Below are 23,445 nucleotides of genomic sequence, written 5' to 3'. Positions count from 1 at the left end.
CGGGGAAGACTGTCAGACAACTGCTGCAGTAAAATTAGAGGTTTTCTAAAGGGAGTCTGGTACACGGAAACACTACCGCTTTTGTCCACAGGCACAGTCAAAATCAACAGAAAATGTAAGTTCCTTGTAGTAACTTTACAATGACTAATTTGTAAAGGTTAGATGACCTTCATCGTCATGGTTACAATGATAAACGTGTGATTACGGTTAGGGAACAATCGTAATCATGTTTACTGTTGGTTGCAAATGGGAAACTAACAGTGGTCTCTTGTGTTAAAGTCCAATGTTTTGGTGACCCAGACCTCTTCTCTACGCAAACGTAGTCGCTCTCTAACAACGTCACCTGACTTCCTGCATTGTCACTTCAGGGTAAATACTGTATAATGTCATTTTGGGGCACTTGCTGAAACAATGCTGTCGTTCAAGGGAGGAGACTCTAAAAAACTCATTGGATCTGAAAAATGCATCGTCACAAAGCTTAGAACAGGGAAAGGTTTTCTTAGCTCATGAAAAATGTGTGTTTAGGAGCTAGATGGGTTTCACAGGACAGAGACTAAGTTCAGATTCCAGGTAACAGATAACAGAATAGAGATGCTAGGAAGCAAAGGCAAGAACTAGAAGCAGAGCAAGTGGGAAAGGGCTGGTTAAATATCTGCAGGGCTGATGAGGGAAAGTGGGAACAGGTGAGCAGGTGGGCGGGGAAGGTCAGGTGACTGGAGGGAGAGGAGTTACTGAAGTGCAGGAGGGAGTGGCTGGATGAGGGAGTCAGGTGACAGGAACAGGAGGAACAAGTCAGAGGACATCTGGTGGACAGGTAGAGAATGACAGTGAATGGGTTTGATGTAGATGAAGAGGCAGAATGTGACATTTTATTTTTGACAAAATTGTCCAATATTTTAGTGGGAACATAATTTATGCCAGATTAGGTGATCATGGTGCCTTTAATTTCTTCTATGACTTGGTTTATAGACGTCTGAGACTACACACTGAACCCCGACCAATCATTGCTTGCGGCCTCTCACGATCTGCTTGACATGCGAAGGTGAAAAGTGTTTTTAAATTAACTTGTTTTAACGAACTAAAAAGAGATGTACCTGATTAAATAAAGGTCACAATGGGCAGAATGTCCATTACCATGTTTACATTTATACACTGAGGTCATGCAACTGAATTACATGTTCTATGGAGGACAGAACCTGCCAAAATAAAAAATAAATAAATTAATAAATTACTCAATAAATATATTAATATGCCATTACATGTACCAAAAATGATATTAAAAATAAATATAGGCATGAATTTATTGATATAAATAGAAATACATTTAAAAAAAGTTCATAAAAATGAATAAATAACTATATAATTAAACAAATAAATAAATATACAAAAAAAATAAATAAATAAATAACAGGAATTAAATAGAAGAGTAGATTTATAGGGAATTAATGCAAAGGTAAATAAATGAAGCAAATTAAAACAGAAATATCAATTAATGTCACATTTTATCAATTAATTAATGCCTACATTTATTTTTAATATTATTTTTGGTAATGGCACACTAATTTATTTATCGAGTCATTTATTCATTTATTTTTTTTATTTTCGCAGGTTCTGTATAATCTTCTACTACAGTGTTTTCTGTTGTGGAAGGACAGAGTCAGCTTTTCCCCGTCACTGTTATCACTGTTACTGTGGTCCTTGGCCGACAGACAGGAAGTCGGCGTGTTCATTGTTCCCACCATTCCCCGTTTCTCAGCTACCTTCCTGGTGCCATTATAAACGGGTGAAGGAGCTGACCCCAAAGCATGGCTGCTCTTTGACATGATCGACGCCCCTGTGAGTCTGCGTAACATCTAAAGCTTGGCACAGCTGATATAGGAGGATGAAAACGGGGGTTTGAGAGTTACAACACTCAGGCCGAACATCTCAGGGTGTTGTCAGTTTAGCTCCCGCCATGTCTGAGCCACATTCCTAAGGTACCCTACAGTTCAGCTGTGCCAAAGCAAACCCTTGAGGCCCAGACAGGGTCACAGTGTAACCCCTGCTGGGAGATACTCAGTTTCATCCCACAGGAAGGCTTTACTGTCCAGGATTGTGCCTTTCAGTCTGCGGCTAATAAGCAACTGGGTCAGACCACCACAAACTCGTCTATATAATAAATGAAAACAGAGACACGTTGCAGAAACCTGCCAGATGACTCGGTTTGTTTTCAGGAGCAGAAAGAGTGTAACGTCCTGGTGTTGATTTTGGGGGAACACAATGTTAAAGGCAACGGCCTACTTTCCATCTCTATACTGATATTAAGGTCAGACAATGCTTCAATATTATGGTTCATTGGGTTTAAACCCACTATGGGAAGAGGTTCAAGATGATTATAGCATCTTTCGCTTTCTTCTTGTGACAGAAGTTTTTATTTTGTAGAAACATGAAACAACTCTGGTTAGACTTCATTCTCCGTGGCTCCGGTTTGGATATCATTCGCATGGCTTTAAAGGCAGATTATATGTCTTTTGAAAAAGGAAATAAAGATCTTTTTCTCTTACAAATGAAAAGTTGAATCCACGTGAATTAAAGCACACTCTTTCTCAATTCAATACGCTCTGGGGTTTTGCGGAAACAGCCTTACTTGGTCTGGTATGACCAACAGTTTATGGTGGATCATGTTAGTTAACTTTAGGTGGATGTTGATGTTTAACTGACATAACTGAGACTGGCTCTGCTTTGGCTACTGTTACACAATACTTTTACATTTGTCATCATCTCGTAATTGGCACTTGTAGCTACTGTGGCTGCTGTTCAGCAAAAGTTATATAGCTGCTTTAAGTGGAATTGAATAGTTCAGTTGTCCTAAAATTTTATTTCAAGCAAGCTGTAATTAAAAAACAACAAAATTAGTTAATAATGGTTTTGATTGAAAGAGTGAAAAGTTGTATCTGATGCAATATATAAGAGCAATGCAGTTTGGCTACTTTACATGTGATTTTGCATACATTTTTTATATCCTGAAGAAACTAAACAGTTGTTTTTAAAGTTACTACGAGGAATTTACATTTTCTGTTGATTTTGACTGTGCCTGTGGACAAAAGCGGTAGTGTTTCAGAGCACCAGAGTCCCTTTAGAAAACCTCTCATTTTACTGCAGCAGGGTCTGACAGTCTGCCCCGCTCGGTCCTGGTTCTGGTTCTCCTGTGTCTCCCTTCCCTCCAGTGGGCCCAGCAATACGGCGGCGACAGGAGCGAGTTAAGTTATCGACTCCGACCCAAACAGGAAAAGTTAACAGAGTTTTGCATGGTGGTGCAACATGGCGGACTCCGTGACGAGGACCCGCTCCCTGTGAAGGGCTCATTCTAAGCTAACGAAAACACAGCGATTCTCATTATCATATTCTATCTTATAACCATATTGCTCTGCCATATGTGACAGAGAAAAGTCTTTCTTTTATTTAGGTTAAATTACTCAAAAATGCACCTCCAGAAGAAAGCGTGGCAGTGTCACGTTTTGTGTCGCCGAGACGTGAATATTACACGCCTGCATGAAGGAGCAGGGTTTTGTAGTGACGGCTGTCACATGACGCTTATCGTGTGTTGTGAAGTGACGGAAGTTAAACTTTAGAGCTAGTAACATAGTATACCATTTATGGTGGACGGGTGGGGAGGTGAATGGGTCCAACAAACACAGGACTTTCGAGATCGGTGTTTTGTTTTGCAAGTTACGTTAGTGACGTTTGTCACATGTTTTCTATACCAACGTAATATCAGTCTGCATGAAGAAAGATGGATTTGTTTAACGTGTCATCTCAATGATATACAAAACAACTTTTCCTTTTGTCCCTCTCACTGGGAACCAAACAACATGTGGTTTTCTTAAGATTAAAAACAGAAACGAAGTTGGCTATTCACCTACAATTCACTGTCACTTGGACAAAGCCTGGGCGATGAGGAAATAAGTCCTTCATGGGGTTAAACTATTGGCTTATAGCATTTATTTATTTATTCTGCACAATTTATTAGATGTATATATAATGTTATAACTTCATGTTTTTTTTCTTTTGTGCACGTGTTACCAGAACTAACTAACTCTATTAATGCAGCAGTGGCATTACTGCAGCATGACCCTAATATAAATGCTCCCAGTGTGTGGTGGGGAAGCAGCCCAGACTGCTTCCTGATTAGTTTAGTGGACCACAGGACGAGGTGGGCAAGGACTGTGTAATCTGCCACTGTGTGTGTGTGTGTGTGTGAACGTGGTGTATGCATATATGTGTGTCTTTTTAAGGAGGGGGGATTTGACTGTGGCCGTGGCGGTTCCAGACCATGTAATTACTCCCACTTAGCATGGAGGAAAAAAATAACAATTTCAGTCATAACACAGGAGGGAAATTATGGTAGGCAAGCCACTGGTCATGGTCTATACTCTATGTATATATATTACTATCAGCACAGGTTGTTCTCCAAGTTAATTCAGGACAATTATCAATTTCCCCAAAATACTCCGGGTGCACTTCCAGCAGCTCCTCAATGGACAGATCCAAGTGAGTCAGCATTTTCCAGAGAAATCAAATGAGTAATCTGCCTCGTCCTAATGTACACCCACTGGAGAACAGTCCGGTACATCTCGCTCTCTATACAGTGAGGTTAATCAGTGAATTAACCTCACTAAAACAAACTAATTGACACACATCTTGCGTGAAACCAAAAGCCCATCTGATGTCTCGTGAGGAGTCAGCCCGGCGCTTTGTTCTCTCAGAGAAACACTGTGAAATCTTCAGCCGAGTGACAGCTACAAACACAGGCTGTAGCTGCTATTTGTTTTCTTGTGGGAAGCTCTGAAACCACAAGAATACTACATTCATCATGCCAGAGCAAATTTAAGATTGGTGATGACAATGCACAGGAGGAACGGGGGGAGTGTATAAGCGTACGAGCGTGCAAAAGAGTCGGTGAGTCACTGGTCAACTCAGAGAAAGAGACCACGGCACAAAGAGAGAGACCATAATGTATCTGTGGTAGAGTTTGATAAGGTTTACGATCAAAATCAATGACTTCTTCTCCGGGTTCTGAGATCTCATGTTCACTGTCTGACTCATACTGCGTCAACGTTTCCTGCAGTGGAAGTTGAACACACTCCCAAAACCTGTAAAGTACTGTGAGGTAGCTATAAATGAGCTGTAAGATGCTATGTAGTGTCATTTTACTGATATAAAGCCAATGTGTATTAGTCTGCTGTACTGAAATGCTTAAAGCTGCACTAATAAATATTTTACATAAACAATGGATTCAATTTTTATGTTTTAAAGGCTTCAACTTTATTGTTTTGATTCACTCTCATCTTTATCAGAAGCTCTGATAAACCTACTGTATGCTACCTGCTCAGCACCAAACAGTAGACGGACAAAGTTAGCAACTAGCTGATGAACATAGTGGAGCAATTAGCAACTAAAGAGCCAGATATTTACTTCATTATCTGGTGGAGACTAAAACAGAGCTAACTAGAATCACATCCTCGTGGTTGTATGCCTCTGCCAACCAGTCAAGTAGCAGTTTACAGCCATGTCTGACCAAAATGTCATCACTACATTATTTTCTACTATTAACCATTTAACCAAACATGTTTTGTGAGGTTACAGTGACCTTGACCAATGACCTATGACCACCAAAATCGAATCAGTTCATCCTTGAGTCCATGTCGACATTTGTGACAAATTTGAAGAAATTCCCTCCAGGCATTCCTGAGATATCACGTTCATGAGACGGACGGACAATTTGAAAACATAAGTTTACAAACACATTAACTTTATAAGCTAATATTTCAGCTTGTTGCTTTCCCTCTAAGTGGTCAAAATTGAAATTAAGTCAGGTTTAAATGTAGAGTATATACTTGCAGTGATATGGCAAATGGACTTGCATTCATATATCGTCTCTCTGGCCTTCTGACCACTCAAAGCGCTTTACACTGCATGTCAGCATTCGCCCATTCACACACTGATGGCAGAGGCTGCCATACAAGGTGCCAACCTGCCCATCAGAATCTAATCTAAATGCCCATTCACACATCAATGGCACAGCCTTCAGTAGTAATTTGGGGTTCAGTGTCTTACCCAACAACACTTCGACATGCAGACTGGAGGATCAGGGGATCGAACTGCCGATCATCCGATTAGTGGACGACCCGATCTAACTCCTGAGCCACAGCCGCCCCATAAGTACCATAATTACAAATGTTTGTACTTGAAAGATTGTAATTTTTTTACAAGTATGCATTTGTCTCAAATAAATATGGAATTTTCTTGTAAACAATCCAACAAAAAACAACAAACAAAGAAACAAGGGCCCATTCATAAACATATTTTTTGAGTTAACATTATGTAAAATGATTATGGTTAAGCTTGTGGATAGGTTTTGCTCAGGATTTTGCTTGGCACGCAAGTTTATAATAAAAAAATAAATGCATTCATTAAAAGACTATTTGGTTGAGAGACCATGTGGTCTGAAATCTTTAATAAATATACAAATGTGTTTCATAACAAACTATGATTTCCTAGAGAGCACAAGCTCATATTCAAGGTGTTTACAAGACATAAAGCACCTGGCACTGCAGTACATTTAAAGCTATTACTGAGATATTTTGTTCTGTTCTTTTAAAAATAAAAAAAACACGTCTGCTTTGACAGACAGATTGTTAAAAATGTCTCAGACGGTGCTGACAGGAGGCTTCAAAAGGCGTCCGTCAGCTGTAAAGTATTTCTGAACCATTACTCTGAGCACACAGTTTACATTCGTAACACACATTCACTCCTGACAAAGAGGAGCGGTTCCCTACAGTCGTCGTGCCAGAGGTTTGGAAGATTGCCTGGATAGGCAGGAGGCGAGAGGGAGCCAGAGAGCTGCATGGAGAGGAGTAACAACAGAAGGTGAAGCTCTCTTTTCCCATTTTCACTCCCCACACCTTCTCCAGCTAAATCCCTCTCTCTCTCGAGCACACGTACCTCCCTCTCTGGCAGCGCTGTGAGCCTGATACGACCACAGTTTAGATAAGCATTCTTCCACAATGAGAAGCAAGAAGTGGGTTTTTTTTTTCTTCTTCTTGTTCTCAAACAAAGCCCAAGAAATGCCTTTGGTTTCTGATGGGAGCGGTGAGTTTGTTTTCAGTTTAGGGTTATCCCAGGAACAAGCAGGTTTCTCTCCAAAAATAGGCAGTACAGAGAGTGGATGAGGAGAAAAGAGAGGAGGAGGAGGAGGAGGAGGAGAAGGGAGGGGAGTTTGGTTAATGAGCACCAGATGCCTTACCTTCAGTGGTAGCCACATTCTTTGGAGCTTTGGTTGGTGTGTGATCTGTGCTCGAACTTATGTCAGAAGAGATGCTTGAGCTGCCTTTACCTGCAGGGGAAATGGGAAGAAAAACACAACTGCTGGGACACTTTATAGAAACTTTAACATGACAAACTGCACTTATGATTTATTGTTTTTTACCGCATAGCCTTTGAAGAATTTTTTCAGTTGAGAGAAACCACTTTTTAAGCTTAATTCCTGTCATAGATAAGGTGTTTCGTGTTGTATTTAATACGGTAAGGAGGTATGAAGTGTAAAGAAAAAACATAAAGCCCATCGCTCTCTGCTTTCTTGACTTTTATGCTCCTCACTTTTGGATGAATGGTTAGGCTTGGCACATGCACAAAGTCTGTTTTTTGACATTTGGAAGAAGAATAAAGTCTCCTGATATCCCTCTCAGTGAGTGAGGAAACACTCAAGATATGAGCGACCACTCTCTGTAATGAGTGATTACGATAAACTGTATCATCAGCGGCGAACTTCTGATCTGTACAACTGCCACATGAAAGTGGTTTTTATTATGTTTCATTTACAACTCTTGATTTATGAGCGATCCTTGTGTTGTTGGATTCAGATTTTTATACAGTGACACCAGAGATATTCTTTGTATGTGTGCCTCTGCTGCCGCAGTACAACAGGCGACTGCAGGCTGCTTGTGGAGTAGTTGTTTATGCCATTTCAGTCCTCTGTCGGATCATAAATGCAGCTTTGTGGCTTTCCTGAGACTAAGTATGCGCCTTTCACCCAGCACGAAGAGGTATTCCCAGTCACACCCACATGCACATCAAGTGCAGCCACCTAAACAGACAAGACAGTTCCCGAAATAAGCACTAAATATGAAAGTCGCTTGTGTAAAGAGGAAACAAATGCAACCTATGAATCCATGTTCAGCCGCACGGAAGACAATCACACCGATACGTATGAAATCTTTTGAAACCAACGCAGCTCATATGGTGTGACATTTTGTGGTGACATCACTGGGCCGGCACATCTGCTACAGCTCCTTCAGTCCCCAGAAATGACTCAGAAGTTCGTGAGGCGTTTGCAGATGTCCACTTTTCTAATATCTAAGCAGAGCAGAAAGCACAGGGCTAAACGCGATATCTTAATAGTTAGCTGGTTACGTGATTCTGTTCTGTGCGAGTCCGATTTGTTTTCTGTCTTTCATGGAAAAACAACTTTGTAGAAAAGCTCCTGCTTCCTGTCGTCTGCTTATATAATGTGTTGGTGGAGGGTTGCAGCATAGTTGTGACCAGCGTGTGATTAATTTTGGGATCACACTTGAAAACAGATGTGGAAAGACGGACTGCAGAATTCTGCATCTGTAACTAAGAAGCTGGTCTTTGACATTGTAAAGATGCTGATAAATACATTGCATTATCTTCTTTTGTGACTAAGGGCTGTCACAATGTCAGATTTTCACTGCACGATTATCGAGGCAAAAGCATTCTCGATAACAATATCTAAAGAAAATTGAAAAAAAAAGTATTACTATCAGTGAAATACATCTTAAACTTTGCTTATTGTGCATTTTGTCTCTATTTTGGCAAATGAATGACAAGTGTATGTATCTGGAGAGAGTCTGAGACCATAACTATGAGGTGCTGGATTATTTACACAATAATACCATCATCATATTATGTGTATTATTAACATGATATCAACATTTCATTCTTAAATATCACGGTTATCGTCAATACCGGTATATCACAACGCCCCTACTTTGAATAAACGTGTAATAATGTGAATATTGAAGTTATAATCCTTAAGATTATCATGAAATCAATCCCATATTTGATCAATTTAATTGTCAGCGATTTAATTGTCAGCATTTGCATTCTGTGATTACTTCATTATACAGTAGTTGTCATTGTTAGTGGCGGAGTCTGCCATTCTCAACTGTATTTATACTGGCTTGTTAGAAAAAAAGCGAATTATTGACTGACTTCTTTATTAAAACAAATTAACCTGCAATGATTCGTTGATTAATTGATTAATCGATCGACAGAAAGTGAATCGTCAACTATTTTGATATTCGATTAATTGTTTTGTGTGGTTAAATGCCAATATTCTCTTGTTCCAGCTTCTCCAACGTCAGTATTTACTGGTTTCCTTTCATCTGCTACGATTGTAAACTAAATATCTTTGGGTTTTTGGACTGTTGATCAAACAAAACAAGACATTTAAAGACGTGGCCTTGGGTTCTGAAGGACATTTTTCACTATTTTCTGACTTTTATAGACAAAATGATTAGTCACTTTATCAGCTGAATAATTGATAATGACAATAATTGTTAGTTGCAGCCCTGAAAACAACATTCATTTGTTTTTTGTTTGGCCGTTTACATTCCAACGTCACCACAACAACCAGTATTGAACTAACTAATAACTTTAAGGTGCAATGGGTTTGTTTTTCCTGGCTAACATCTGTGAGTATTGAGATATAAAACAGTCATGATGTGGTATCATGAAATGTGCATTGACCGCTATGTAACCCCTGAAATACTCCATATCTGATGACCAATGCTTACATTTGAAGTCACTTTTATCTGCAAAATTATTCGTAAGAATATTTATTAAAGCACTTACAGTAATGTTAGTTTTCTTGCTATAGGCCTGCTTCAAACTGTTTCCATGTATCACTTAAACCAGATGATGGTGAATAATAAAAGGGATGTTTTCACTCAATCCAATCAATGCTTGGCGGTTTTAAATGGAGGATATTAAATCAACAAAAAGCACAAGTCTACATTAGTATTTATACTGAGTTTGGAGTGTATATGCCTGTGTTTCATGCTGCAATGAAAGAGAGAATGAGACCTTCTACTTCTACATCTGCATAGCTTACATCACATATTTCCCATCTGAGTAATGCCTGTTAAATTTAAAAACTGGTATGTTGCAAATTCAGCTGAAGGAAGACTCAAATCTGTGGTCGGATCTGTTCATGTATACCTGAACCTGAACAGGCTGGATTCCTGGGTGGAGCCGGTCCACTTGTTATTTTTAACATCAGGACTTCCAATCTTTTCTAAGCAGTTATTGACTTAGGAAGAGAGCTCACTGGAATGTTATTTATACAAACATTTCTGCTCTGGAGACAGAAATAATGTGTTTGGTGGAGTCGGAGAAGTAATGTTGAAGATTAGATGAAGAGGACAGCGGGGGAGGAAGGAGGTAGGAGGCTAATACGAAGGCTAATATCCGTGGTACAAACTCAATGAAGTGCCTACAGCATTGGAGGTGAGTCGGACTGTCCTGCTGAGCTCATTAATGCCATGTTTGGATATTTTACCAATATTGTGGTTTATGAGAGTCTGCAGATATGGATTTAGGTTATCATAGTATCACAAAAAAAATATTGTTTTCCCAGATTTAAGCTGCATTCCAGTTGGGTGAAACAATTTTCTGAGTATATCTGATAGCTGATGAGATGGACAGTGAATGTCTCTGCTTGCAGTATTTTCATTAGAGGAAATCTGTGCCGGAGGGACCAAATTTGTATTTTTATTATGACCAGAATCTCATAACAATAGGCCATTTTCACAGCAGACATGTAATTGCAGGGTAAACACAGGTGTAATTGATCAAATTAATTATGGTCCTGCATGCACAATACCTGGCCCACCTAAATGGAACAGGGTCATAATTAATGTTATTAATTACACCTGTGTTTACCCTGCAATGATTTGTCAAAATGGCTGCTGGGAAAAGGGCATAGGTCAAGGTCAAAAATACTTATTAAAACTAAAATATTAGTCTAACTTTGTAGAAATACTTTACCTACTGTAAGAAACCATCTAAAGAGGAGCTGTTTCCATAGAACATTTTTTCATTAACATAGCTATTTTTCGCTTTTCATGGTGTCTCCTACATATTTTTGTTTACATAAGGATCATAAGGCATTGACCAATATGCAGGAATTGGCTGCCAAATCAAACAACAGATGGGTTAAGGGATTGTGGACAAAAATCTCTGGAATTGGCTCTTATCAAGATAAGGGTGACTAAGTGCCCACACATGCCCAAACACTTGCGTCCTTTGACCCACCTCCACTAAACCTGCACTCTTTTAAAAAAGATCCATACATTAGGCTACTTGGTGTTGTCTGATGAACTGGCTGCCCGGCCAAGTCAGCTGGTTTTGACTGATTATGTGAGGTGATTTAAACTGACAGTGTTACTGGTGTAAAATACCACCTTTGCTACTGTCAAATAACACCTACGCAAGTTATGAGACATGTTACCTCCCATTTTTGTATTATAGCACAATGTAAAATGCCTTTAACTGAAGCTAAACAGACAATAAAAGTGTTTTTTTTTTGGAGAAAATGTGGGTACAAATTCTAGAGAAGTTGCAGGAAGTGGCTTGTGTTTAAACTTCCAATGTTATACTGTATTATAAGTGTTTAAAATATGACCACCAGATGTCACTCGGTGTCTTAAATGAATAATATAAACATTGCACATCTTTAAAAAAGTATAAAAAGTAGGCAATTTAAAGTCAAACATTGCTTTCACTCCATATCAGCACATATCCTCATAATTTGAAGATTTTGAATGGAGTCTGGCTCACGTTCATCTCAACACAAACTGTAAACATTAAACATTAAAGATATAGAGAGAATAATGCTAGCTAGTTTTAAGATAGCTTTAGATAGTTTAAGGTAGTTTTTAGCTAGTTTAGATAGTTTAAGCTAGGTTGAGATAGTTAAAGGTAGTTTTTAGATAGTTTATAGATGGTTTATAGATAGTTTTAGATAGTTTAAGGTAGGTTTAGATAGTTTAAGGTAGTTTTTAGATAGTTTATAGATGGTTTATAGATAGTTTTAGATAGTTTAAACTAGGTTGAGATAGTTAAAGGTAGTTTTTAGATAGTTTTAGATAGTTTAAGGTAGGTTTAGATAGTTAAAGGTAGTTTTTAGATAGTTAAAACTAGGTTTAGCTAGTTTTAGATAGTTTAAGCTAGGTTTAGATAGTTTAAGGTAGTTTTTAGATAGTTTATAGATGGTTTATAGATAGTTTTAGATAGTTTAAACTATGTTTAGATAGTTTAAGGCAGTTTTTAGATAGTTTTAGATAGTTTAAGGTAGTTTTTAGATAGTTTTAGATAGTTTAAGCTAGGTTTAGATAGTTTAAACTAGGTTTAAGGTAGTTTTTAGATAGTTTAAGGCAGTTTTTATATAGTTTTAGATAGTTTAAGGTAGGTTTAGATAGTTTAAGGTAGTTTTTAGATAGTTTATAGATGGTTTATAGATAGTTTTAGATAGTTTAAACTAGGTTTAGATAGTTAAAGGTAGTTTTTAGATAGTTTTAGATAGTTAAAACTAGGTTTAGATAGCTTTAAGCTAGTTTTAGATAGTTTAAACTAGTTTTAGATAGTTTAAACTAGGTTTAAGGCAGTTTTTATATAGTTTTAAATAGTTTAAGATAGTTATAGATAGTTTAAACTAGGTTTGGCTAGCTTTAAGCTACTTTTAGATAGTTTAAGCTAGTTTTAGATAGTTTATTGATGGTTTATAGATAGTTTTAGATAGTTTATAGATAGTTTATAGATAGTTTAAGATAGTTTTATATAGTTTTTAGCTAGTTTAAGATAGTATTAGATAGTTTAAGATAGTATTAGATAGTTTTAGCTAGTTTAAGATAGTTTTATATAGTTTTTAGGTAGTTTTTAGCTAGTATTAGATAGTTTTAGATAGTTTTTAGGTAGTTTTTAGGTAGTTTTTAGCTAGTATTAGATAGTTTTAGATAGTTTTTAGATAGTTTTTAGGTAGTTTTTAAGCTACTTGTAGCTTGGTGTTCAGCTAGCTGTCTAATGTCTATAGGGACAAACTGAAGGAACGCTACAGACCCAAGAAACCGCACATTGTTTTCTGTTTTAAGGGATCTCTGTAACATAGAAACCTTTGTAGTACAGTTTGATCGTAAAAAGACATTCGTCTCAAATAAAACATGTGTTAAAGTGGTGTAATTAAATCACTTACCCTCGCTTCCATACAGTTTTCCATTGTTCGCTCCCATCTTAAAGAATACATAATCTACACAGCAAACCTCGGTGTATCAAAAGGAGTTAAATCCCGGAGAAGAAAAGAGATAAAGAGAGACTAGACAGTCTTTGTGCAGGCCCTGCTAGACTCCAAATAGTTAATCCAGATGTTGGAGCCTCAGCATTACGCAAAGTCCAGACTCCTTCCAGCGGTGCAGCAGACTTTCTCTACATCTGAACATCCACAGACACAAAGAGCTGTCTGCATCTACATATACACACAACTCCGAGGGAAACTTTGCAGAAGTGGTCTAAATGGTAAGCAGCTGTTTATCAGGCTTTGTGAAGGCAATCACAGCTCACAGAGCAGCCAGGCTCAGCTCTCTCTCCTCCTCTGGATCTGGATCTGGATCTGGATTTAAAGAGACCGCAGACCAGAGAGGAGGAGAGATGTGGATATTTAAAGAGAGAGATAAGACCACGACACACTGTCTGGGACTCACACTGTAGAGAGGAAGAAGAAGTACTCTCTACTTTTACTGCATTTCTACTTTTACTGAAGTGAAAGTAGAAATACTACAAGTGTAGAAATAGGCATTGGTGGGAGAAGTACTCAGATCCTTTACTTCAGTAAAAGTAGAAATACTATCATCTAAAAATACTCCACTACAAGTAAAAGTATAGAATATTATCAGCAAAATGTACTTAAAGTATTCACAGTCTTAGAAGAAGTACTCAGAGCTTTTACTGCAGTAAAAGTAGAAATACTATAGTCTAAAAATAACCTACAAAGTCCTGCATTCAAAATGTTACTTAAGTAAAAGTAAAGAAGTATTATCAGCAAAATGTACTTCACAGTCATGGAAGAGCTCAGAGCTTTTACTTCAGTAAAAAGTAGCAATACTACAAGTGTAAAAATAGGCATGGAAGAAGTAGAAGAAGTACTCAGATCCTTTACTTAAGTAAAAATACAAATATTATAGTCTAAAAATACTCCACTACAAGTAAAAGTTCTGAATTAAAAATGTTACTTAAGTAAAAGCACAGAAGTATTACCACCAAAATGTAACCTACTTAAAGTATGAAACATAAAAATACTCATTGTAAATATAGAATATACTATTCTGTTTTATTAACAAGTACTTGTAAGACTATTTTAATGTTGTATTTTGTCAAGGTAGAGCCACGTTTAGATACTTTTGGTAATACTAGTTAGATTAGTTTAGCACTGCATATCACATGAGCGTATATGTTTTTTAATGCAAAAGGTAAGTAAAGGAGTATGAAGTATAAAATAGCACAAAATGGTGTGTCAAAATTATACTTAAGTACAGTACTTGAGTGAATGTTACTAGTTACATTCCACCTCTGGAAATATGCTACTCAGTTACAAGTAAAAGTCCTGAATTCAATTACTTCAGTAAAAGTACTAAAATCTTTAAAGTAACTAAAGTTATCAAATAAATATAGTGAAGTAAAAAGTACAATATTTGCTTCTGAAGTGTAGTGAAGTAGAAGTATAAAGTAGCAGAAATATTCAAGTACAAGTACTCAAAATTGTACTTAAGTATAGTACTTGAGTAAATGTACTTAGTTACTTTCAACCACTGGAATAACACAATCATAGTCTATAGATGACATAATGGAAGCAGCAGTCACAATCCCATTTTTACTTTATGTACCTCATTGATATTTAAGTAGTATTATGTCATCACAGGTGTGACTTTAAGAGATTCAACCAATCAGAACAGCGGACTCCTAATCTCTGAATATTCTGAGGATAAAGTCGTGCTGAAAGAAGAGAATGGTTTAACCACACATGTGGGAATGTGTCTATGAATAGCAGCCGTACAGGTCACTGGATATCCAGAAGTAAAGTCGCAGGACAAAACCAGTTGTCTGCTGTTGACAGGTGACTTAATATTCTACATACATGCTGAAATTCCTTTCTAAATGCACACAGCCCACAGATCTGCTGAGGATAACATGGTATTTTGGGCTATGCTTATGGAGGACGGCACCTGCCAAAATAAAATAAAATAAATAAATAAAAATAAAACTCAATAAATAAATAAATATGTCATTAAGTATAGCAAAAATAAATAAATAAAAAATAAATACATACATTTAAAAATAAATCAAAAATAAATGCAAAAATAAATAAATAATAAATGCAACAAAATAATTAAAAAGATAATATAAAATAAATACATAAATAAAGGGAAAATTTAACAAAAGAGTAAATAAATAAAGGAATTAATACAAATATAAATAAATAAAGAAGCAAATTAAAACAGAAGTGTCCATTTATGTCACATTTTATCAATAAATGAATGGCTACATTTATTATTTTTGCTACATTTAATGACATATTTATTAATTTATCAAGTCATTTATTTACTTATTTTTTACTTTGGCAGGTTCCATCCTCCATATATACTGACTTATATTCTATAATTAGACACAGAGGTTAATGTAACTACACTAGTTTTATCTCAAGTGTATTCATAAAAGGTCAAGGGTCAAATTTCTTTCATTATTGCACGGTGTAAAATATCTTTAACTGAAGCTAGACAGACCATTTCTGGAGAAAATGTGCATGGGTAAAAAGTTAAAGTTTTTTTTTAAAGTGTTTAAAATATGACCACCAGATGTCACTCTTTATTTTACATGAAGAATGTAAACGCTGCACATCTTTAAAAAGTAGGCAATTTAAAGTCAAATGCTGCTTTCAGCTCCATATCAGCACATATCCTCACAATTTGAAGATTTTTGAATGGAGTCTGGCACAAATTAAACTCTGCACAAAGAGCAAAAACACTTGTAACACTGTAAGAAAATTCAAGATATAAAGGGAATAGTGCAAGTTATAAGCTAGCTAATGTCCAGGGACAAACTCAAGGAGACTACACATATTGCACTTTGTTTTTTAATTTTAAAGTTCATTATTATTTTTATTTCTATATGTAATATGTTTTTTTTTTTTTTTTTTTTTAAATATTTAGAGATTTTTATTTATTTAAATTTTTTTTTTTCTTCTGATCCATTTTTCGAATTTGGATTAATATTATTCATTTATTTATTTATACTAGTTATACGTTATTTTTACGAGCACAATAGTTATGTCTGTGCATATGTGGGATAGAATGTAAAAGGTATATGAGCACGTACCGGGATGCCAGATGTCCCGTGTTTGTTACGTTTTGTGCATGAATGTTTGCATAAAAGTGGAAAAAGATTCAATAAAAATATTGATATAAAAGTGAAAACAGCTATTTTTGCATTATGGGAGCTTTATGACGCATGTGTTGCTTCTCCACTTTACATGGCAAAGTATGTCTGATAAAGTATGTGTACTATATTGGTAGCTGTCCCAGGATAAGTAAGATAATTCAGACCGAGGAGTTTAATTCCACAAAGGTATTGAACTCCTACACTTTAATACCAACTGCCTTTAATTTATTGTACAAAAATAATAGTTTTAAAGGGGGAACATTTTTTAAAAGTGGTCTGTAAAATTTTTATGATGGTCACAATTAAGCCCTACTTTGATATAATTTATGCATCCAGCAGAGCCATTTCTTATTTTAATGTGTAGCGAGTTAATCTCTACACTTTACTCTTACGAGCCATCATGAATGCACGTTAACAATGTTTGATTGGCTCACATGGTACCAATCAACCGGGCTCTCGGCTGTCTGATGGAGGTCAAACGCCAAACCTCAAACCTTTACAGGCAGCGATCTGTGCCACACTGGAATGCCCCAGCTTGCAGGAGATGGATGTGATCACACAAGAGCTGAATTAACAAACAGCTGCAGTTTCACAGCATCTCAATGTGTACACATGACATGTTTCATGGTAATGCTGATTTTACATGTAAAGAAACATTTGCTTTATGAAACATTTATTTAATTCTAAAAATGACACATTTTAAAAGGCTAAACTTTGTCATCACGTCATGTATACACGCGTACAGATTCAGATGAGCTCTGACAGTTGGCTGCCATTGGTCACCCAGTGAGAAAACACACCCACAGGAGAGAACATGTACGGGTTGACAGCAGGACTCGTGTTTATTTCAGGAAGGAGCTCAGATTTGGCTACAGACATGGCATAGGAGGCCGAACCAGAGACGCTGAAGCCATCCTCTGGCACAGCTGCACTCTGGGAGGACGCGGTCAAGGCGCCGTTGGTGTCGGTCACAACAATCCTCGAGGGAGCTGAGTGGTCATTTTCGGCCTCTGTGGTGGCCGGGTGGCCAGGAGAAAGTGGAGCAGAGGTGACCTCCTCTAGCTTGCTGTATAATGTCGTCAAGGTCACAGGAATGGACATGAACCTGAGACACAGCGTTAGAAAAGGTCAGGTTGAGGGCAGAATGCAAAAAATTGTTAAATTTAGCACCAAATCGGTGTAACAAATGTAATCAAATAATCTTCAGGTTCCCAGCTTTCAGATGATGTACACCACTTCTATGTGACATCTACTGTTGACCTGCTATCTCCCCCTAAAGACCCCCTGTACCCCTCTAAAAACAAAGACAAAAGCGGGTCTATAGTAAAGAGGGCTGGAGTGGAAAACTGTAGAGAAATAAGAGGTAGATATAAGTTATGAAGCCATACCTCTTCATGACAGTGGAAAGATATTCATTCAGAGAGGGATCCCCTGTTCCTACTCCGAACAAAGTGCAGATGATCTGACGGGGATCAGGTACGTTTACCAGCACTGTGGCCAACACAAAAAAGACAACAAGTGAGATTTCTCTTTCCATTTGCCATTACCTAAAAATTATACACCTTATCAGCAGTGTCTGAATTGGACCAAAAATCAGTACCCTAATTCAGCAGTTGCATGACATAGCTAATGACACAAATTAAACTGTGCACAAATTTTGACAACTTAAAATATGTGTTGGCCTACATATTAAATTGGGATAATGAGAAGGAATACCAAGGGCAGTTTCAGCGCAGTTTTCTCAGCATTAAGCTGGCTATGTGTTTACACAGAGAAGCAGTTGAGTGGATGTTTAGGGGTGCACACCTCGACTCACCAGGAGGTGGCGGTACGTTATAAGTAGTAAGGATACTCATGTGGACCAGCCCATTTCAGGCACTGCTTATGAAACCCAAACTATTCAGATAAAAGTAATATTCTGCTCACAGACAGCGAGCGAGTCAGTGTCAGGTCGGTGGAAGGTCACAGAAAAGCTGGTCTCAGACTCGGGAAGGACTTCGAAGTGAAGGTCACAAACCGAACCTGTTAGCAGAATAAACCCATCACATAACTCACTCATGAAATTGTCTTAATTTTTCTTGCCAACTTTGCATCATGACCTTGCCCAATATAACCAATTTCGTGATATTACAATGTCCCCTACCGGTTCCTGCACACTCAGAAGTGATGCAGCTCCTCAGCAGGGTGTTGATGGCGCTCTGATGTCGGAGCAGCTCCAGCAGGGCTGGGACGTGGGCCGGGTGGGTGAAGGGAATACTGTCCACTACGGTCCCTATCTGGGGAACCACCTCCCATGCAGCTCCGGGGAGGACATAACTGTGCATCACACCACCAGGAAGAGGCTGGACAGACAACATATTGATTCCTTTTGTCATAAATCCAATGCTTGCATAATAATTCAGCTTGAAATGAACCCAGTTACCTTTCACATTGAGCTTAACACAATCAGAATCACCTTTAATGGCCAAGTGTGGGAAAAATAAAAGCTAGGAACAAGGACAGCAAAGCTAGACAAATAAAGGCAAACAGTGTGGTGATCATACATACCACTGTAAAAATAGTATCCTGCTCATCTGATGTCTCCTCATGGCTGTTTGCACTCAGTGAGCGTCTCGTCAGAAGCTTGGGTAATGGTGCCCACTGCAGGTCAACATCTGGTATGGCCATGTCTATGAAATATCACAGAGAGCATGTGATGGGGCTGATGCTTTACGTTCAAATAGATCATTTAAAAAAGGTGTAATCTGTACACGGACCTGTAATTTGTCTGAGCTTGATTACAAAAGACAACATCATTGGTATTGCTGGCTGCAGTTTGAGGAGAAAGCAGGCAGGCAGCGCTTCACATGGTGCCTCACTAAACGGCAGGAACACAGGACGACTGCCACAGGAAACAATTTTACCAAATAAAACACCATCACATTCACTGTGGGATGTATAATGAGTAGTATCCTGTTGAGTGAGAGATTAAAACAGAACACGTCACCCCTGGGGATCCAGCTGTGGGATCACAGACGCCATCTGAAGGTTGTGGGTTTCATAACTGACACCTACAGTCACATGGGCTGCCTGGATGAATGCCTCTGTGTTGGCCATTTCTTCAAAAATAAGAAGTTTTTCGGTACAATTGTTAAGACTTTACATGCATATAGGAACGAGCCTCATGCATTCAAACATTTAACAGGTCTATAAAGTAATTTGTTTGGCACTTTGACATCTTACGTAAATCTGAGGTCTTCATCCCATCAGTCGGGGTGATATAGAACTGGATCGTCAGGGGGCAATCTAAAGTGATAGATTAAATATTAATTTAAGAGACAGATGTATGCATATGTTATGTTTTTGCTTCTTGGTGTTACGTACCTTCTCTTCCAGCTATCAGACACCCGATCCTGCCATTGTTAATCATGTCCACTTGGGGGTCAGAGTCCTTTGGCTCCCTGAAAGCAGGAAAAACAACAAATACATTTTATTTTCATTATTAATCTGCCGAATAATGACATTTAGTTGCATTACCTGTAGGACTTGCTCAACTTTTTTGGTATGCTTGTACAATTTACTAACACTATTGTAATATACTTGATATATTCTGGCCTTTTTGTTTTGTTTTTCTGGTGGGTGGGATTAGTTTTTGCATATTGGAAAAACTCTCAATAAAATTTATGAAAAAAAATTAATCTGCCGACTATTTTCTCAATCAATCGTTTAGTTTATGAAATGTCAAAAAGTAGTGACATCATAACTTCCCAGAGCTCAAAGTGATGTCTTTAAATTGCCATTTTATCCAAATATCAATCAAAATATAATATCTTTAATTTACTCATCATATGATGAAAACATGCATCAAGTTCTCATACTTTAGAAGCTGGAGCCAGCCAATATTTGGCATTTTTGATTGAAGCAATTAATCAAATATCAAAATCGAGCGACAAATTAATCATCTAATCGTCGCAGCTCTTTTATGTCACTTACCTTGGCAAATGTGAGATTTGCTGCAAGTCTTTCCCGAGGCATTGCAGAGATGCAAACAATTTTAATTTGATTACACTGAAACAAAAAAAACACAAATAGCTAAATGACTGCAAGAGGCCCACAATATTAAAAAAGGCTGAATAATATTAAAGAGTAGGTACTTGTCCCCAGGGATGTTGTACTGGGTGAAGAGGCCTGCCAACTTCACGGAGAACTCAGCAAAATGTTTTGACCTGCGCATAAAAAATATCAGCATCTAAAACAATTTATCTTTAGCTAATCATTTAAATAGCACTTCATCTCGCAAGCAAAATGACAAATTTATTGTAGCTCTAATGCTTACCTCAGCAGCTGCAGGAAGGACTCACTGGGCTGCAAGACAATTTCAATTTATTATCACGCAGAGTAAAGGGGAGTAGTGTGAATGGTAGTCCACTTACAACAGGGAAGCCTCCATGTGGAGCCACTTTGACCTCCGCCACCCCGCCACACGGCAGCAGCACCACTTCCAGGTAGAACAAATCGGCTGTCAGGTAGCATGTGGCCTCGGTAATGTGAAAGCCCATTCTAGGGAGGACAGAGCAGGAGAAAATTTGCGCCACCACAGTATATTACAAGAGAAATTAAGCTCTGTAATGATGATCCTGTTCATTATAGACCAATAAAATAGATTTTGTAGGGCTGTGAAGTCAAATATCACAAGTCTCTACCCTTGCTGTTTGGCGATCATCTCCAGACGAGACCTCATGGCTTTCATACAGGACACTGAAACACACAGAGACAGACTTACCCACAGGTAAAGTGATGTACATGTACTAAAATACATACAAAAGAGCATTTGTATATTGTTTGTTTACCATTTAACTCTTCCTGGAGCCTTTCCAGTGATCTAACCAGTGGCTTATAGGGTCTGGATTCATCTTTGCGTCTGTCCTATTGGGGAACAAAGGGCAGAAACAAACAATGGACCAGTTGTGTGACAAAGTCATCCTTGTGTAAACAGTGTTTGGTCCTTACAGCCCATCCCACGACACCAGTGCAGTGCGAGGGGATTTGGATGCTTTGCACTTTGGGATCGGCATGTTTTAAAAACCAGGAAGGTTGGAAAAGAAGTGAAAATACATAGTACTTCGTTTTTTTTCTGGTCCTAAAAAGTCCTCCTCAGCATCACTGCTGGCAGGAAACTGCATGACGAGCCTCAGCTGCCTTATCCCCCCTGGACCACACATCACTTCAGACCACCAACTAATCACGTTTCTTTACTGGACTCCAGAGACTGACCGCTGCCAAGCTCCACTTTGTATTAATCCAAAAGTATTATCTCTCCTGCTGCTCCACCCATGACAAATCTAAAGAAAACTAACACACCCTCTCATTGCTTCAGCATACAGTACACGTCACTATATAACAGTGCTAAATACACTTAAAGAGTACTTTGCAGCCTTTTTGTTGAGTGTAAAAGACATTTGAATCTGCAAAGCTTTGCATGTTTGGCCCTAAGCCTGTAGCCAAATGATATGATCGTCTTACCAAACATGACAGTGTTAAACATACTAGAAACAAAGCAATGGCCGGCCGAGAAAAACAACTTTGGTTTGTCTCAAAAAGGCTCACTACTCATACTCTGGCATGTGGTTGAAGTGAATCCGTCAATGCACAAACTGATCCAATAACAAAGACTTGTGTGTTCCCGGATAGATGCTCTCACTCTCAGTGCATTACCATACCAGTTCCTGATTTGCAGCACATCATCATATTAGAGACGCCATCCAGTAACAATAACTCTTATTTAAGCATTCAACACTTTTCTCTGCATAGAACTAATAAAAGGGCCTTTAAATAACCCTGTCAATGAGAATTTTGTGTTATCTCCACGATTTACACTGTGGTATTTAACAAACATGCTGATGAAAACAGATAATTTGTCTTACCATGCATCTTCGGACAAGCTGAAAGGTTTCATTCCATGTCTTCTCTGCAAATTTCAAGTGTAGCTGAGAGATAATGGACTTCATGACTGAGGCATACAAAAAGGAGAAAAAAATAACATTTAAAATATTAAAACTTAAGTATCCATAAGCTTAAATTTGTAATGTACACGAATAAAAATAACTTATAAATTATATTATTATTTAAAACTGTTTTTATTAGTGAGAAATTGCTGTTACATTCACAGAAAAAGTAAAGATGAAACATTTAATTCCATGTCTTTTTTGCAAATTTTTAATGGACTTCATGACTAAAGCATAGAAAATGAGGAAACAATTAAATATTATTAAAAAAAAAAGTCCCCACAAACTTAAATTTGTAATTGTTTTTTTTTGTTGTTGTTGTAATTTTCTTTCTTTAAATTTTAGGCATTTTTTAAATATATTTTTGAGTTACAAATAAACAGTTAGGCCTACTTCTGTGTTTCGATTTAATGATAACATATTGATTTATTTGAAATAACAATATATTTTTGGGCTACAAACACACTTTTGTGTTTGGATTTAATGATAAAAACAAAATGAGGAAAAAAATAAAATATTATTAAAACAGTAAAGACAAGCTTAAATTTGGAATTGCCTTTTCTTTCTTTTAATTGTAGGCATTTTTAAAATATATTTTGGGTTACAAATGTGTGTGTGTTTGGATTTAATAATAAAATATTAATTTATTTAAAATAATATATCTTTGGGCTACAAACACAGTTACTTTTGTGTTTGGATTTAATGATAAAAGAAAATGAGGAAAAAAATAAAATATTATTAAAACAGTAAAGACAAGCTTAAATTTGGAATTGCCTTTTCTTTCTTTTAATTTTAGGCATTTTTAAAATATATTTTTGGGTTACAAATGTGTGTGTGTTTGGATTTAATGATAAAATATTAATTTATTTAAAATAACAATATATCTTTGGGCTACAAACACACAGTTGCTTTT

At 37.3% G+C, this 23,445-nt stretch overlaps 2 protein-coding genes across 5 annotated transcripts in view; both read right to left on the bottom strand.

The window, feature by feature from the left end:
* The window catches only part of si:dkey-192l18.9 (F-box/LRR-repeat protein 7), a 31,036-nt gene extending 17,311 nt beyond the window's left edge, over nucleotides 1-13,725 (bottom strand). Inside the window, exons 1-2 of the mRNA XM_037757572.1 lie at nucleotides 13,313-13,725; nucleotides 7,286-7,375 (exon numbers count right to left, since the gene is read on the bottom strand). Of these exons, the coding sequence (XP_037613500.1) occupies nucleotides 7,286-7,375; nucleotides 13,313-13,349 (127 nt within the window). The 5' untranslated portion in view covers nucleotides 13,350-13,725. The remainder of the gene's footprint in view (nucleotides 1-7,285; nucleotides 7,376-13,312) is intronic.
* A 3,479-nt stretch (nucleotides 13,726-17,204) lies between these two features.
* zgc:111976 (uncharacterized protein LOC553663 homolog) overlaps nucleotides 17,205-23,445 on the bottom strand; it is a 33,202-nt gene continuing 26,961 nt past the window's right edge. For 3 of the 4 annotated variants that reach the window (XM_037756239.1, XM_037756237.1, XM_037756238.1), the window contains exons 3-18: nucleotides 22,452-22,537; nucleotides 21,378-21,453; nucleotides 21,231-21,285; nucleotides 20,961-21,087; nucleotides 20,864-20,892; nucleotides 20,682-20,753; nucleotides 20,521-20,595; nucleotides 19,912-19,988; nucleotides 19,771-19,833; nucleotides 19,535-19,646; nucleotides 19,305-19,429; nucleotides 19,096-19,217; nucleotides 18,692-18,890; nucleotides 18,475-18,570; nucleotides 17,937-18,039; nucleotides 17,205-17,653 (exon numbers count right to left, since the gene is read on the bottom strand). In XM_037756239.1, coding sequence (XP_037612167.1) covers nucleotides 17,296-17,653; nucleotides 17,937-18,039; nucleotides 18,475-18,570; nucleotides 18,692-18,890; nucleotides 19,096-19,217; nucleotides 19,305-19,429; nucleotides 19,535-19,646; nucleotides 19,771-19,833; nucleotides 19,912-19,988; nucleotides 20,521-20,595; nucleotides 20,682-20,753; nucleotides 20,864-20,892; nucleotides 20,961-21,087; nucleotides 21,231-21,285; nucleotides 21,378-21,453; nucleotides 22,452-22,537 — 1,775 coding nt within the window. In that variant the 3' untranslated portion in view covers nucleotides 17,205-17,295. The remainder of the gene's footprint in view (nucleotides 17,654-17,936; nucleotides 18,040-18,474; nucleotides 18,571-18,691; nucleotides 18,891-19,095; nucleotides 19,218-19,304; nucleotides 19,430-19,534; nucleotides 19,647-19,770; nucleotides 19,834-19,911; nucleotides 19,989-20,520; nucleotides 20,596-20,681; nucleotides 20,754-20,863; nucleotides 20,893-20,960; nucleotides 21,088-21,230; nucleotides 21,286-21,377; nucleotides 21,454-22,451; nucleotides 22,538-23,445) is intronic. The other variant, XM_037756240.1, reaches the window with a different exon arrangement.

The sequence above is a fragment of the Sebastes umbrosus genome, chromosome 21 (genome assembly GCF_015220745.1).
Source record: "Sebastes umbrosus isolate fSebUmb1 chromosome 21, fSebUmb1.pri, whole genome shotgun sequence".
Taxonomy (NCBI): domain Eukaryota; kingdom Metazoa; phylum Chordata; class Actinopteri; order Perciformes; family Sebastidae; genus Sebastes; species Sebastes umbrosus.
This window is presented reverse-complemented; position numbering and strand designations above follow the sequence as displayed.